General features: G+C 46.7%; 2 protein-coding genes across 3 annotated transcripts in view; one reads left to right on the forward strand and one right to left on the reverse strand.

Moving 5' to 3' along the window:
* The window catches only part of ABHD6 (abhydrolase domain containing 6, acylglycerol lipase), a 54871-nt gene extending 43812 nt beyond the window's left edge, over positions 1-11059 (reverse strand). For both annotated transcript variants that reach the window (XM_047690918.1, XM_047690910.1), the window contains exons 1-2: positions 10905-11059; positions 72-135 (exon numbers count right to left, since the gene is read on the reverse strand). The gene's annotated coding sequence lies outside the window, so the exon portion shown is untranslated. The remainder of the gene's footprint in view (positions 1-71; positions 136-10904) is intronic.
* LOC125105370 (sterile alpha motif domain-containing protein 1-like) lies at positions 78-11616 on the forward strand. Its single transcript, XM_047738843.1, has 3 exons — positions 78-135; positions 10905-11337; positions 11572-11616. Exons 1-3 carry the CDS (start codon positions 128-130, stop codon positions 11614-11616), a joined length of 486 nt encoding a protein of 161 aa, XP_047594799.1. The 5' UTR covers positions 78-127.
* Positions 11617-15199: the final 3583 nt, after the last annotated feature.

Here is a 15199-nt window from a genome sequence, read left to right on the forward strand (position 1 = left end):
GGACCCAAGCTCATCAAGGGCTGCCTTTTTTTTTTTTTTTGTAATTGACAGTGTTAAAAATCCATACTCACTCTTCAAAGAACACGGCCTTCTTTCCCAACTGCTACTGGCTCTGGCAGAAGCGAAAATGAGATTCTGGAATCACAGGACAGAAAATGACAAAGCATTAAATCATATTAGAGCACATGAATGAAGTGCTAACAGCCACAGAATGCGGAGAGCAAGGTGGAGCGCTCTCCTCCTCTGCACAGGCAGAGTACAAATATCCCACAGCTTTATATAGCCCACCTCTGGTTCAAGTCACCCACCCCAATTAAGCAACCGGTACAAAGGGCAGGGTGTGTCAGATAATGAGACCGGGCAAGGAAGGCACACAGGAAGTCAAGGAGAAAGTCAAGGGGATCTGCAGCAAGAGGACAGAGCAGGGACTGACCTGGTGATATCTGGGAGGCAATGGGAGAAAGGTAACGGGCTGGGGGGATGTAAATAAAGACTGACTCTCACCTTCTCCACTCGGGATTAGGGTTTAATTCAAAGTTATACTCAGAAAGGAATGAGAGGGGGCACCTGGTTGGCTCAGTGGGTAGAGCATGCAACTCTTGATCTCAGGGTTGTGAGTTTGAGCCCCATGTTGGGTGTAGAGATTACTTAAAAATTTAGGAAAAATTTTTTTAAAAGGAGAAAGGAAGGAGAGAAGAAGGTAGCAACCAGTGGACAAATGAGGATCAGGTTTCTCCCAGAGTGGTTAGTGAGAAGGCCCTCAAAACCAGGGCTGGACAGAAAACCAATGGCAAAGGCACCACAGCAAGAGAATGAGGAGCCAGGCAAGGGAAGGTAAATCCACAAAACCCCTGAACTATTTCAGGGGAGTCAGTGAGGAACCATGATGGAACCATGGAGGTTCCTGAAGAAAACAAGAGACCTGTTTAAAAATACCTCCATGGGGAATGTCTAAGTCAGATATAAGACACAGAGGCCATAACAAGAAGATTAATATGTTCACCACATGAAATGCTTTCAAATAATGCCACAGGGAAAGAGAGACCCTGACCAAGATCAAGATTTGTCAATATAAATCAGAGGCAACAGACTAATTTCCTGAATGTAAAGAAGGTTCCTCCTATGTATCAATTAAAACAACCAAAAATCCAACAGAAAAAGGGACAAATGATCTGAGCAGCCAATTTACCAGAAAGGAAAAGACTCCTGAACATACAAAAGGACTCTCAATCTCATTTATAATAAGAAAAATGCTAAACCTACAAGGTAATGGCTTGATTCATCACACTGGCAACGAATAAAAAGTTCACTAACAGACCACTGCCAAGGCTGAGGGGAACAGGCGCTCTTCCGTAGGCACAACTTCTATTCTCATCAACATGCTCTATGCATGGCGATCCGGTAAAAATCCGAGGCAATGTAAACCATTCCTTCGACCTGATCGTCTCACTTCTAAGAGTCTGTGTTTTATACCTAATGTGTGAAATCCCACTTGTGCAAGTTAGTTGTTCCAGCAGGTATCTGTCATGGCCAAAGACTGGAATTAATGCATATGCCCACTTCTAAGGGGGGGCCTGTTAAGTAAATGATGGCATAACTTTGTAAAGGTGTATTAGGTATAGCCATTAAATACAAGTAAAATTAAATGTGAGCCATTAAAATAATGACCTCCAAGGTTCATTATTAACTCAAAAAACCAAAGAACAAGGGCACCTGGGCGGTTTAGTCAGTTGAGTGTCCAACTCTTGATTTAGGCTCAGGTCATGATCTCAAGGTCATGAGACTGGGCTCCACTGCCGGCTTTGTGCAGGTGTGGCAGTTGCTTAAGATTCTCTCTCTCCCTCTACTACTCCCTACCTCTAAAACAAACAAACAAGTAAACAAACAAAGCCCCAGGAACCTAGAGAGTGGACAGAATAACACCTCTTGCATTAAAGGAGAGAGGAGTGAAAGAGGACAGGGAGGTAGAAAGAGAAAGAGATGTAATGTTTATATATGTGTGAAATATTTCTGGGTGGATACATAAGAAACTGGCTGCCACTGGGAAGGGAAACTGGGAGACTAGAGACAGATGAGGAAGACTTGTCACTGATACCCTTTGTATCTTTTGAGTTGCTACTATGTATAAGGTTTTCTCTACTTTATTACAAAGTATAATATAAAATCCTCAAATAGAATGGTCTACCCCGCACCATCCTATATAGCAGCCTCTATCCACCTGTGACTTTAAATTGATCAAAATTAAATAAAATGAAAAATTCAGTTCCTCCTTGCATTAGCCACATTTCATGTGCTCAAGAGCCCCATGTGGCTACCAAACTGGACAGCGGACATAGAGATCATTTTTATCATCACAGAGTTCTCCTGGCCAGTCCTGTACTCTGTGTTAGTTAAAATGGCCCAAACCTTAATTGTTTCACATGGTAAGAGAAGAAGCACAAATGTGAAGGCTGTTAGCCTGCAAATCTCTCTCCCTCTACACAAGCTAAAAAGCCAGGCTGCCTCCTAAGATAACAAAGACCAGGAAGGGTTCCTGTCCTGTGTGACTATCCAAAGGTTAAGTCAGTTTGACAGGAACTTCAGTCCTCAAAGGTCGAAGTCCAGCACCCTAAGAAGACAAGGATTCCCATCCTGCAACCAGACCCTTGTATGAACTGGAAATGCATAGCTCCTTGGCAGCTCTGGGAGAGGTACTAATAAGAGGAGCCCTTGGTCCCACTTGGTGTCAAAGTGCCAGCAACCGGTTCCCTCTGGGGGTTCTTACTTAAGAACCAGCCAAGCCCACAGCCCCTCTCCTTTCCTTCTCCCACCTGGGGCAGCTCTGTGGGCAAGGAAACTCAGCCTAACCAGGCTGGTCCTGTGGGCAGGGAATTAGAGAACCAGATAATCATGCTACCCGATTCTCTGGAGAAAGGACACAGGCAGAGAGGGGGGAAAGGCAGGCAGCAGAATCAGGGGCTCAGCTGGAAGGTAAGTGGCTTATATATCTGGCAGCAGATCTTCTAAAAAATTGTACTAGCCAAGAAACAGGGCAATAACATACCCAACATGTGACCTGACCTAGCGGAGCACCTTCAAAATATCGGCCTGGGGTGGTGGTGGGGGGGGGGTCGTGATCTAGACTGATGAGAGTCTGACCTAACTAACTGATTGAAATCATGTTGAAAACAAGAAAACCCTCCAGAAATAGGAGCCAAATCTCCTGCTGGATCAAAGAAGCCCCAAAGTCACTTGACCTTTCACCTCTGAGGACCCCAGCATCTTCAGTCTAAGGGAGCCCAGGACCAGCTTTGATTCCAGCACTTGGCTCTTGTAGACTGCATGCACGGTCATCGGCCGAGGTCACCTCTCAGAGGTAAAGTGCTAGAAAGAGCATCACTTAAGTGATTATTTTCCACATGACTGAAAGGAATTAAAATAGCCCTCTCTATGGGTACGCAGTGGCACGGCGCCTAAAATAGAACCTCAGCACCCAAAACACAGTCTCCCATTGCTCAATCTGTACTTCGCAATAAAAGGAAAAGCAAGGAGATTAAAGAGGGTTTTGTCATTTCTAAAGGAGGTGAAGTTGGTCCGTAGCATTTTCTACCTACAGGAACAAAGTCTGGGTTAGACAGAAGGGAGCCCTGTTATTAAGAGCCAGGAGCTTTTTTATCAGGACAAGATTTCTGGCTTCCAGCAGAGGCTCAGCATCCGGGGCCCTTTGTGAGCTGGTGCCCACCTTCTTTCTAGCAGAATCTCCTCCAATAGGAGATCTCTGTGCCCCCCAGAGAATTAGCATCCCAAAAAGGGACCAGCAGTGAAGCCACACGGGGAAGTTCACAGTCAAGAAGAAAACAAACAAAACGAAAAACGAAGCTCAGTTTAGAACTTAATCCAAATAAAAAACAAAACAAAACAAAAAAAAATCAAATGTATTTTTTTTAAAGATTTTACTTGACAGAGAGACAGCGAGAGAGAGAGAGAGAGAGAGAGAGAGAGCGCGCGCGAGCGAGAGAGAGAACACAAACAGGGGGAGTGGAAGAGGGAGAAGCAGGCTTCCCGCTGAGCAGAGAGTCAGATGTGGGGCTCACTGCAGGGCTCCATAGGACTCTATCCTAGGACCCTGAGATCACAACCTGAGCCAAAGGCAGAGGCTTAACAACTGACCACCCAGGCACTCCAACCAAATGTATTTTAAAAGCAAGTTAAATATCGAACAAAATGAAAACGAGGTCATAACTGAAATCCTGTGCTAATTCTTTTTTTTTTTTTAAAGACTTTTATTTATTTATTTGACAGAGAGATCACAAGTAGGCAGAGAGGCAGGCAGAGAGAGAGGAGGAAGCAGGCTCCCTGCCGAGCAGAGAGCCCGATTCGGGGCTCGATCCCAGGACTCTGAGATCATGACCTGAGCCGAAGGCAGCTGCTTAACCCACTGAGCCACCCAGGCGCCCCATCCTGTGCTAATTCTTAAAAAATAAGTCTCACGTGGACTGTCTTAGAGCATGATAAATCCTTCTGGTTAGCATTTGGTGATCACAGTGCTAAAGAGGATGTTTCTGCAAACATACCTTACTGATCTCTCAAGGGCTTAATTCTTTGATTTTCAAAGAACTGATTTTTGAATTCAGTTTCCCCCCTTCTCTTCATCAGGTCTCACGTTGCCAGACCCTCATCTATCCCTGCCTTGACATGTCATTCAAGCAGTTCTCCAACATCACTTGCTTTGATTTCAAGAAATCCTGCCTCTCTCACAAGCGTTCCAATTTCACTTTCCACTCCTTGTCCTGTACGGATTTGCAAAACATCCTAGGAGCTGGGAGAGACAGATGACCAAGACCTGGGTGCTCCTGGAGCCAGGCTAGACACCAGGGTTGAAAACAGAGGGAGACATGATGGCGTGGGACCTCAGTATGTAAGTGGCAAGCTCATTACTGAACATCTTCATCTGATGATGACTTCTGCTTCCCCTCTGTGACCTGGAAACTGTGGGGAATCAGATACCAGAGATGCTGATAGTCTGACCCTCTGGGGACTGTGAACTGGCTTTTTATTTCTCTCCATTTCCCCCATTCTCTCTCCTGGGAAGATACCCTTGACCTACCCCTATTTTCTCCTTTACAAGTCTTTCTGGCAGACCTAGTAGTTATCTCCCTCAATGTACCTTCCCTCAACCACCACCACCCCAACCCCAGTCATTAGTAACCTCCATGCCTCAGGTATTTTATAGGGATGCTTCTCTCTCGTGGCCCTGGTGATCTGTGCCTTTAAGCACGGGACCCGTGAGAACACCAGCTATACCCTCCACTACATCTCTGCATCTGCCACAGCATTTCTGGACACACAGTGCCTTGCCCCTTGGAGGGCACTTAGTCAATACCAAATGAGAAGCTAGGAGGTCATGAATCAACAGGACTGCCCACTAGTGCCATCAAGGCCATTCCTTCACTTTGTTCATGATGGTCACCAACAAAGTGAACATTCTTCATCAGAGCGCTGAGTTCTTGAGGCCTTCTCCAGATGGGTGGTTGCGACCCAGAGAAGTTAAGCAAGCTGTCCAACATCACACAGCTCTTCTCTGCCTCCAATCCACCAGTGGCTCACAGTGGCCCTCAGCATGATTTCCAAGGCTACGTAGGATAGGACTTAATACCTGCCTGTCTCTCAAGCATTATCCTCTTCTATCACCCCCTACACCTCTTTCCTTGAATGAGCCACCATCCCTGATCAGTCATACTCTTTCACATCTCCAAGGCTTTGGCACACATGGTGTTTTTCTCCCTGGCATGCCTTTTCTGCCTCCTGCCTGGTGAGTTCCAGCTCATTCCACAAGTCTTGGCCATGAAGCAAAGCCCGTCTATAAATACTCTTCTGAGGATTCAGTTTTGTAGTTTTATAACCTGGGTCCAAATCTCTACTCTGCTACTGACCTGCTGTGTGACCTTGGCAAAGTCACTTCATCTCTTAGGGCCTCGGTAAAAGGACAATATGAGACGGTGCATGGAGACTGCTCAAAGCAGTGACTGGCAGATAGCAAGTACTCACTCTAGACAGCTGGGAAGATCTCAACAGCCCTCCAAGACCCAGGGAGGGAGCCCAGCCACACCTCCACCTCCCCCCTCCCCTCACAGTGCCACTGTGCCGGGGGCTCTCAGACACTTGAGTCTTCGCACACGTCTGTGTCGCTAACTTTATACTCCCAGAGTCTGTCCCCTAGCTCCGGTCCCAAATTTCACCACATACAAGGCTTAAATCTTGTCCTGAGTATATCACACGGCAAACACCCCATGGCAAACACTCCATGCCAACAGTCGCAGAGCCACAGCCTCTGGAAAACAGCCTGAGGCAAAGGCTGCTGTTACTATGGATAATTACTTAACAAAAGAATAGGATCCCAACCTGCTGCAGTGTGAGATACTCTGCCCACACCTTTCACAGGCTGCCCTGTCCCCATGAATCAGCAGTCTCCCTGGTGCAGCCCCAAACACATCCGAAGATAGGCAGCGACCCCCTCCATGGCTTCTGGGTTTGGAAAGCCTGGAAGATGGATCAAAAAGGGTTTCTGAGGGCCCAGTTTAGGAGAATATCTTGATCTTCTTTGAAGACAACTATATCCAAGGTCAGAGACAACTTGGGTTTGCAAAAATTGCATCTAGATTGGGGTTTCTCAACTGTGGCACGATGGACATTCTGGGCCGGCTAGCTCTTTGTTGTGGGGGGCTGTCCTATGCAAATAGGATATTTAGCGGCCTGTGGGAGCCTCTAGCCATTTGAAGCTACCCCTAAGTTGTGACAAGTAGAAGTGTCTCTAGACATTGACAAATGCACCTGCGGGCAAAGCTGCCCTCAGTTGAGAGCCCTTCCGGAGAAGTGAGACCATTCAACTCCAACGCTGCATTTACTGCCATAGTAAATCAATGAGGAACATTCTTAGCCACTCACTATACCTGCCTTAAAATGACATCTTCCAGTCCTCAGGGTTGTTTGTTCGTTTTTTTTTTTTTTTTTTTTTTTTCCCTCCTAAATTCACAGTCTTGAAGGCAGTTGTTCTCAACCCTGGCTGCACAGAATCTCCCAGGGAGCCTTTTAAAAATATAGATTCCAGGATACCTGCCCCACACATTCAGATTCAATGGACCTGGGCCAGAGGCTGGACAGGTGTATTTTTTTTAAAAAATTCCCTAGGCGGTTCTAACATTCAGCCAAGATGGAGAAGCATTGCCGGAAGACATTGCATTTGCTTCCATCTCCCCATCCTCTGAATCTGGCAGTGTTAAAAGCCAGTGAACCAGAAAACCAGAAATGAGGTTAAGGGGATTTAAGTAACATCCTTATCCTTGACAAGGAGACATCCTCAGCACACTCCATTTCTTGGCCTGCAGATGACTTGCTAGAAAGAATGGAACCTAACCCTGTAATCATGCAGTTTGTCCATGGCCTTATTGATCTAAATGGTGCCTTCCCATAAAGCTTTCTGGGAAGATGGAAATGTTCTCTCTCTGCTCTCCCTAATACAGTAGCCACTGGCCACTCATGGCTATTGACCACTTGAAATATGGCCCGTGTAACTTAAGAAAAGAATTTTAAATTTCACTGAATTTGAATTTGATGGCCACCATATTAATAGCATGAAAAATATTTGTGTCCCTGCAGGGTCACAGAAATAAAGTCCCAAAGCCTGCTAAATGCCATGGAACAATGAAAATTTACAAAAATGTGTGCCTTAGAATACCTTAACAGTCTTAAAATTATCAAACGAGATCCTAACTTATCTTAAAAGTCACATTAGGAGACATTAAAGAAAAATTTTTTTCAACCTGCAGAGCTGGCCTCCCCACATATTCCAAACACTTAGTTTTGAAGGAGACATTCCTGGTGAATGTCATCACTGACATTCACTGACATTCACTGAGTGAATACTCATCACTGTAAAAAAGTGATCTAATCACCAAAATAACCAGGAGTTGCTAAAGAACATGACACAGGGAAGGTGATTTCTACTCTGCGCCGCTTACCAGTATACTAGGGAAAAACACTCACCCCAGCTTTCCTTCCCTCCAAATCTTTTGATTCAAACCTCTCACCCCCAAGATAAGCCTGAACCAACACACAGTGCAAACCAAGGTCACCTCTAAGAACAAGCTTTTTTTTTTTTCTCTTGTATCAGTAAGTTTCAGTTACTTACAAGTGCACGAACTGCATTCACACACTCACTCTAGGTGTGCAAAGCCTCACAAAACTCAAAGCTCATAGATTTTTAAAGCTAAAAATCAGAAAGACGATTCTTTTTGCCAAGGCAATGGATGGTTTAGAGTTGAAGAAAGGGTCACAGGCCTTTCTGAGCACACACACAAAATGCTTACCTCAGCACACCTAGCCTCAGCCATGAGGCTCACACACTTACCTCAGCCGGTGGAGTGTACAACTCTTGATTGTGGGTTTGTGGGTTCAAACCCCACGTGGGGTGTAGAGATTACTTAAAATCTTAAAAAAAAAATTGCTTTCCTCTCCTTTGGTGGGACTCCTCTGGCCCACCTTTAAGCAGAGTCAGTGTGAGTCACTGAGTAATGATTTAATGTCTCTAGTAATTCAAAGTGGGGGCCAACACTCACTCTTCGTAACAGCTGCTGCTCACTGAGTGCTCGGCACATGCTGGGCTGTGTGCTTTATCTTATCTAAATCTTCCCACTGCCTTCTGAAGCGGGTGCCATTACCAGAAGTTAAGGCTCAGAGAGGTGAGGTACTAGGCCCCTGGCCACACAGCTAGCAGTGGAAGCAGGGGGATTTGGACCTAAGTTTCTGATTTTCTGGTGGGAATCCTCTGGGTTAAAAACAAAAGTAAAGTATGTAATTATAATGTTGGGTGACATGCTGAGCCATTCTCCCATGATCAGGCTGTAGCTCAATGAAGGGAGTCTGGTGTTGTGGGGTTCAGAAATTCTGAGCCTATCCTTACTTTGGAAAGAACACCATACCCCCATGGACCTCTTTCTTTTTCTTTCTCTCTCTCTCTCTTTGTCCTGGGGCTTCACCGGGCAGATGGTTAGACGGGTACTGGGGAGTGCTTCCGATCCTGCCAGCACAGGTGCACCAGAAAGCATAGGCAGACACATGCAGCTAGAACTTCTCAAATGCCATCATGGGGGTAGAAGGTAAGGATCCCAGTTATAAGAGGAGGAATCAGAGGTGCTTCCCGGAGGGAACTGCTGAGCTGGAGCTAAGGGCTAGGTACGACTGAGACATCAGATTCCAAGGAGGGCATTCCTAAAGGAGGGGACAGCCTAAGCAAAGGCAGCAGCTCACCTGCCTGGGTTATAGCAAAGCAAGCAGAGCGGGAAGGGGGAGATCAGGATGCAAACAGGGGAGGGAAGAGAATCTCCAGGGGCCTAGGCTGATGGGCTGGGGCAGAACTGGGAGCGCAGGAAGTAAGGACTGACCATCCCAGGACATGCTTAGCATCCCAGCCCTGGTACTTCCTAGCTATGGGGCCTCCAGCATTCCCCTTCTCTCTGGGCATCAGTCTACCCAAGGAGGACACCCAGGACCCCCTGCTGGTCTGAGAACCCACTTTTAGAAAAATTGGTGCTAAGAACATAGGTTATCAATTTCTCATATTTCTAACTTTCTATGTTCTAAAAATGTTGATAAAAATGTATTAGTTACAATTGGGTAAAAATTAAGTCTAATGGTTCAGAATAGGGGCTTTGAGGTCAGATTCCCTGTGTGTCCTGGGAAAGGGACACATTCTTCCTCTGAGAGATGGGCATAACATTGGTACCTCCCTCATGCATGGAGATGTTGGGAGAAGAAAAGCAGGTAATCTTCTAAAGGTGCCGGACCTAGGTAGGGTCCAGCAGCCAGTACTTGCGTATTCTATGTCAGCTATTACTTACAATATTATAAACTCTTAACTTCCAACCAGGTAGACTAGTCATGAGGAAGAGGAGAGGAAAATGCTGACCTCCAGTCCAAGCTGAGACCTCCTCTTAATCAACCAGACTCTGAGGCTTAAGAAGGGCTCCAGGTACATATCCCAGCTTGCACAGCCTCTAGACCCCCCACCCCCTGCAACCTCTTCCTTCTTCCCTATTTCATTCACTCTTTCAACTTGGCCTCCTCACTCGAATGCGGGTACAGGGGTGCAAAGCTTGCATGTGCTCTGCCCTGCAGCCAGCGTTACACAATCCCAGTTTCCAAGGCTGCCAGGAAGGCAGCGAAGGTGTAGGCGGGGGATGCTGGGGGCTGTGGGGCAGCACCGGGCTGTCAGGGTGGTTGGACCAGGATCCTAACTCAAGGGTTGGCGGGAGGAGAGGGCATGAGGCCGAGAGAACTGGGGCAGACTGAGGAAAGGTGAGCTAAAGGCGGCTGGGAGTAGGTACTGGCTGGGAGAGGTCCCGAGGGGCGCTGATATATGGGGCGGGACGGGGGTAGATACCATTAGCTGGAAGGTCGAACTACAGCCTTTCCTCAGAAAGTGGTAGAACGAGGGTGCAGGAGCCTCCAAACCATCCAGGCACGAGGAGGGGCGCACAGGGGCTGGTGCCGGAGCCAGAGGTGGGAGGCGGAGTAGAAAGAGGGTGCTGGTCCCCAACCCATCCTCACCTTGTCCCGGGGCTTAGGCGGTAGGCAGCCCGGGGAGTGAGGGCATCTAGATTCGGGAATGTCAAATCTGTCCAGGCACTGCAGGGGAGCGCGCTAGGGCTGATGCCGGAGCGAGGGAAGCGAGCAGAAAGAGAGGTGCAGGTCCCCGACCCATTTCGCCCCGTGTTCCGCTTGAGGGAGGCCAGGCAGCCCCGATTCGGGAAGTGCAGGGTGTGTCAGCGGGCCCAAGGGAGAGACCTCGGACACATACCCCACCCCCCCAACCTTCAGGAGCGCAACCCCTGCCCCAGCCCGCCCCGCGGGCGCACACTCTCTCTGACCTCAGGCGCAAGGGTCGCGCCGCCGGATCCGGACGCCGGTCCTCGGCCCCCAGTCCCGCTCGCGTCCGGCAGCAGCGCTCGTGCCCGCGCCGCTCAGTTCCCGGCGCCGGGCTCTGCGGGACGCCTTAAAGGCGCGGCGCGGCGGCCTGCGTCAGCCGACAGAAAAGCCGGCTCCGCTCGCGCCGGCCCCTCGCGCGACTCCGCGGCTGTCCGGTCCGGTCTACCGCCCACCCCTCACGAGAACCCTCAGCTGCTCGGCTCCGCCGCTCCGAGCGTTCAACCCGGAGGGGCAAGTGAGGGTCTCGCACACCCCGACCTCCGCAACCTGCCTTCGAGCACCCAAGAGCTCCGGCCAGAGCGCCAGCGCCTACTGCGTTCGCGCGCCGCGCCAAGAGCCGAGCGCAGAGCCGGCCGCTCCGCCCCGCGCCGCGCCGCACCGCCCCGCCCCGCCCCGCCCCGACCCGCGCCGCCCCGCCCCTCCCCGCCCCGCGCCGCCCCGCCCCGACCCGCCCCGCGCCGCCCCGACCCTCCCCGCGCCTCCCCGACCCGCGCCGCCCCGCCCCCCTAAAGAGCGCTGAAGGCCGGGGAAGGGGTGGGGACCCGAGGAGCCACAGTTCCAGCGGGAGATGCCAGAGTTCGTCGAGGCATTGGTTCATTGTTTACCCAGCACCTGCTGTGTGCCCGGTGCTGCCGGCACGCGCCGTCAAAGTGATTGGATCTCTGCTCTCAGAGGGCTCAGAGGGACAGGCCCAGGTTCACAGGCGTGCTTAGCAACGCTGCCTTACACATGTTGTCTCTTCTAATCCTTCTAATCCACCTAATCTAAGGTGGGCATTGTGATTGGCTTCCTTTCTCTGAAGAAAGGTGAGGAGCTTGCCCATGGACTGAGCCTGTAAAGGACAGAATTGGGAATTCAGACCCGGCACCTGGCTCCAAAGCTTCGGGGGCAAAATGGCAGTCTTGAAAGGCTTTCAGCCACCACTGATTAAATCCCCCTATGGTCATTTCTTCTTCTTCTTCTTCCTCCTCTTCTTCTTCTTCTTGTTCTTCTCCTTCTCCTTCTTCTTCTTCTTCTTCTTTTTTTTTTTTTAAAGATTTTATGGTCATTTCTTCTTTTTAAGGACAGTTACATCTCATTAGGAAAAAAAATTTTTAAAAAGAAAAAAATAATAAAATCAGCATAGCATAAAAATTACCACCCATTAAATTCAAACAGTGTTGTCTGACTAGCTTATCTGCCACAGAGTCTGGATTTTTGAGCAGCTGGCCTCAGTTTCCCACTCCAGCATCATCTACTATTCAGGGCACCCAGGCTGAATTCTACCACTTTGGCCTCTGTATGGGCTGTTCCCTCTACCAGGAACTCTTCCTTTTCTGCTTGGCCTGACTATTTCCTCTTTTCCATGCCTCAACTTAAATGTCATTTCCTCCAGGAAACTTTCCTTAAGTCCCCTTTGGGCCCACACTGCTCTATGGACTTCTTCCATCTAATTGTTTATTCATTGATTTAGTAAATATTTACTGAGCACTTACTATGTACTGAGCACTGTATGTGGGGTGAGGTGTTAGGGCTTGATGTCTTCTGCTATCCCAAATCTATGGCTTCCTTTTCTGCCTCTTAGTCTAGACCTAGGTGGGACCAGTCCCCAACAGGACTCTCTTCATATTTAAATCCACCCCAAAGGCAGCCTCCTGCCTGCAAAACCCTTCAGACTGGCAGAACCTGGCTGAGTTGGGCGGATCTTGAATTTTAAGAATGGGTCATAGACAAGAAGCCTCAGAGATGTGGCAAAGGAACATCTTTGAGGCCACCTTGTAAAACCAGTCTAAGTCAAGACTGTTGGAATCCATCCAGAGTCAAGGACAATGTCCCTGGCTTGGACTGGAGTATCTCTCTCTAAGTTGTTGGCTACCTCATCATTCAGGTTACAAGAGTTGCTTCATTGAATTGTTTTTTCTTGTTTTTTTTTTTTTTTTTTCCTTTTCCCATCGAATTGTTCTCAGAGCTTCAGGGACAATGTACTCATCAAAGAGCAAGTTGTTCAGGATTCTCATAGATCATAATTAACCAGATAGGGTGATTTGGAAGAACTATCTGAAGAAATTAATCAGAATGCAACAGTGATACGAAATGAAAAATATGAAAGATCTTACAAACGGAGAACAGACTGAGATCTAAAATCCATTTAAGCAGCATCAAAGGAGAGAAGAAGGGAGAGGCCATACTTGAGGTAGTAATGGGTGAGAATTTCAAGAGCAGAAAAAAGACATAATTCTATAGATTTAGGAAGCATAATATATCCTAAGCAGGAAAAATGATAAGAAATCCACACCAAGAAATATTGTAGTGAAACTGCAGAATACTAAAAACAAATAAAAGATCTTAAAAGCAACTAGAGATTAAAAAAAAAAAAAGACAGTTTATTCCCAAAGGAAGGAATTAGATTGCCAGCAAGTTTCTGAATGGCAACATAGGAAGCTAAAAGATGTTGAAGAATATCTCCAAAGACCTGAGAATTGGATCCCCAGCCTTTCAGGAATGAGGGTGACATACAGATAAAGTGAATTTACAACTGGAAAATTTGACTAACTGAACTTCTAAGGTATACCTCAGAAATAAGAAAAACAACCCAATTAAGAACTACAGTGAAGGCGCCTGGGTGGCTCAGTCCTTAATTGTCTGCCTTCGGCTCAGTTCATGATCCCAGGGTCCTGGGATCGAGTTCCGCATCCAGCTCCCTGCTTGGCGGGGAGTCTGCTTCTCCCTCTCCCACTCCCCCTGCTTGTGTTCCCACTCTTGCTGTCTCTCTCTCGCTTTCAAATAAATAAATAAAAATCTTTAAAAAAAGTGAAAGGAGGAATAATGAGTGAAGAAATGGGCAAATAGAGTGAATCTAAACAAAACTGTCAGTACAAAACAACGAGGGCACCTGGGAGGCTCGGTGGGTTGGGCTGCTGCCTTCGGCTCAGATCATGATCTCAGGGTCCTGGGATGGAGTCCCGCATCGGGCTCTCTGCTCGGCGGGGACCTGCTTCCCTCTCTCTCTCTCTCTCTCTCTGCCTGCCTTTCCATCTACTTGTGATCTCTCTCTGTCAAATAAATAAATAAAATCTTTAAAAACAAAACAAAACAAAAAACAACAATGATATCAATAATCATAATTCACAGGTTTAAACAAGGTCAGAACAAAAATAGGAGAGAACAATACATTAGGAATGAGATGGTCAAAATTAAAGGGTTCCAATGACTTCACATTTGTGGTGGGAAGGGACTTAAGATATTAACTTTGGCTTTGTTAATTATGCATGGAACAATGTCAGTGGTATTCATTAAAACAATATGAATAACACGTATACCTTTCAAATCAGTAGAAGGGGGGAAATGACGTAAGTCAACAAAAAACCCAAATGCTAATCAGCCCAAAGTCATGTAGAAAAAGTGAGACTCCTCCCCCTAAAAAGGAGTGAAAAATATACTAATAATCATAGTAATTTAACTAAACTCATCAGTTAAAAGTCTGAAATTGTCAAATGGGATGTTAAAAGAATCTAAGAGGCACTTTCTCAAGTGGTATTCCTAAAACATAGGAACCTGGAAAGATTAAAAGTAAAAGTGCAGCAAATGATATACCTCAAAAATAGTATCCAAAAGCGAGCTGGTATAGCTATATTAATATTAGATAACAGACTAACAAAAATCATTAAGGATGGAGAGGATCACTACATAATATCAAGTTTGATTTGCCAGCAAATTATATCAGTTGTCAACTATAGGAAAAGTAAATTTTATAATTTTTAGAGAAATTGTTAAAATTTTTAGTCACAGGAAAACATTAAGCCTGATGGTTCTAGAAGCAAGTCTAAACCTTCAAGCAATAGATCATACTATTCTCTCATAAGCCCTTCTGGAAAATAGAAAAAGAAAGAGCAGAGCCTAACTCAGTCTATGAGGCCAGTCTAAATTCCATACCAAGCAAGATCAGATCACTATTACTCCTAAAGCTTAGCTCAGAAACACAGAAGTAAAAATCTTGAATTAAATAAAATATTAGTACGTTGAATCCAGCAATATATAAAAAAGATGATGCATCATCCCAAGACAGGTTTATCCCAGGAATGCCAGGACAGTTTGGACAGTTTAACATTAGGAAATATATTCTTGTAATTAACCACATCAACATATTAAGAGGGAACTATAAGGTCATCTCCACGGTTGCAAAATTTTAAAATTCAACAGTCCCTCATTTTAATAACTCATAAGCAAGTAGGAAGAGAACTTCCTTAAACAGTTAAAA

Source organism: Lutra lutra, chromosome 1 (genome assembly GCF_902655055.1).
Source record: "Lutra lutra chromosome 1, mLutLut1.2, whole genome shotgun sequence".
In the NCBI taxonomy this organism is placed as follows: domain Eukaryota; kingdom Metazoa; phylum Chordata; class Mammalia; order Carnivora; family Mustelidae; genus Lutra; species Lutra lutra.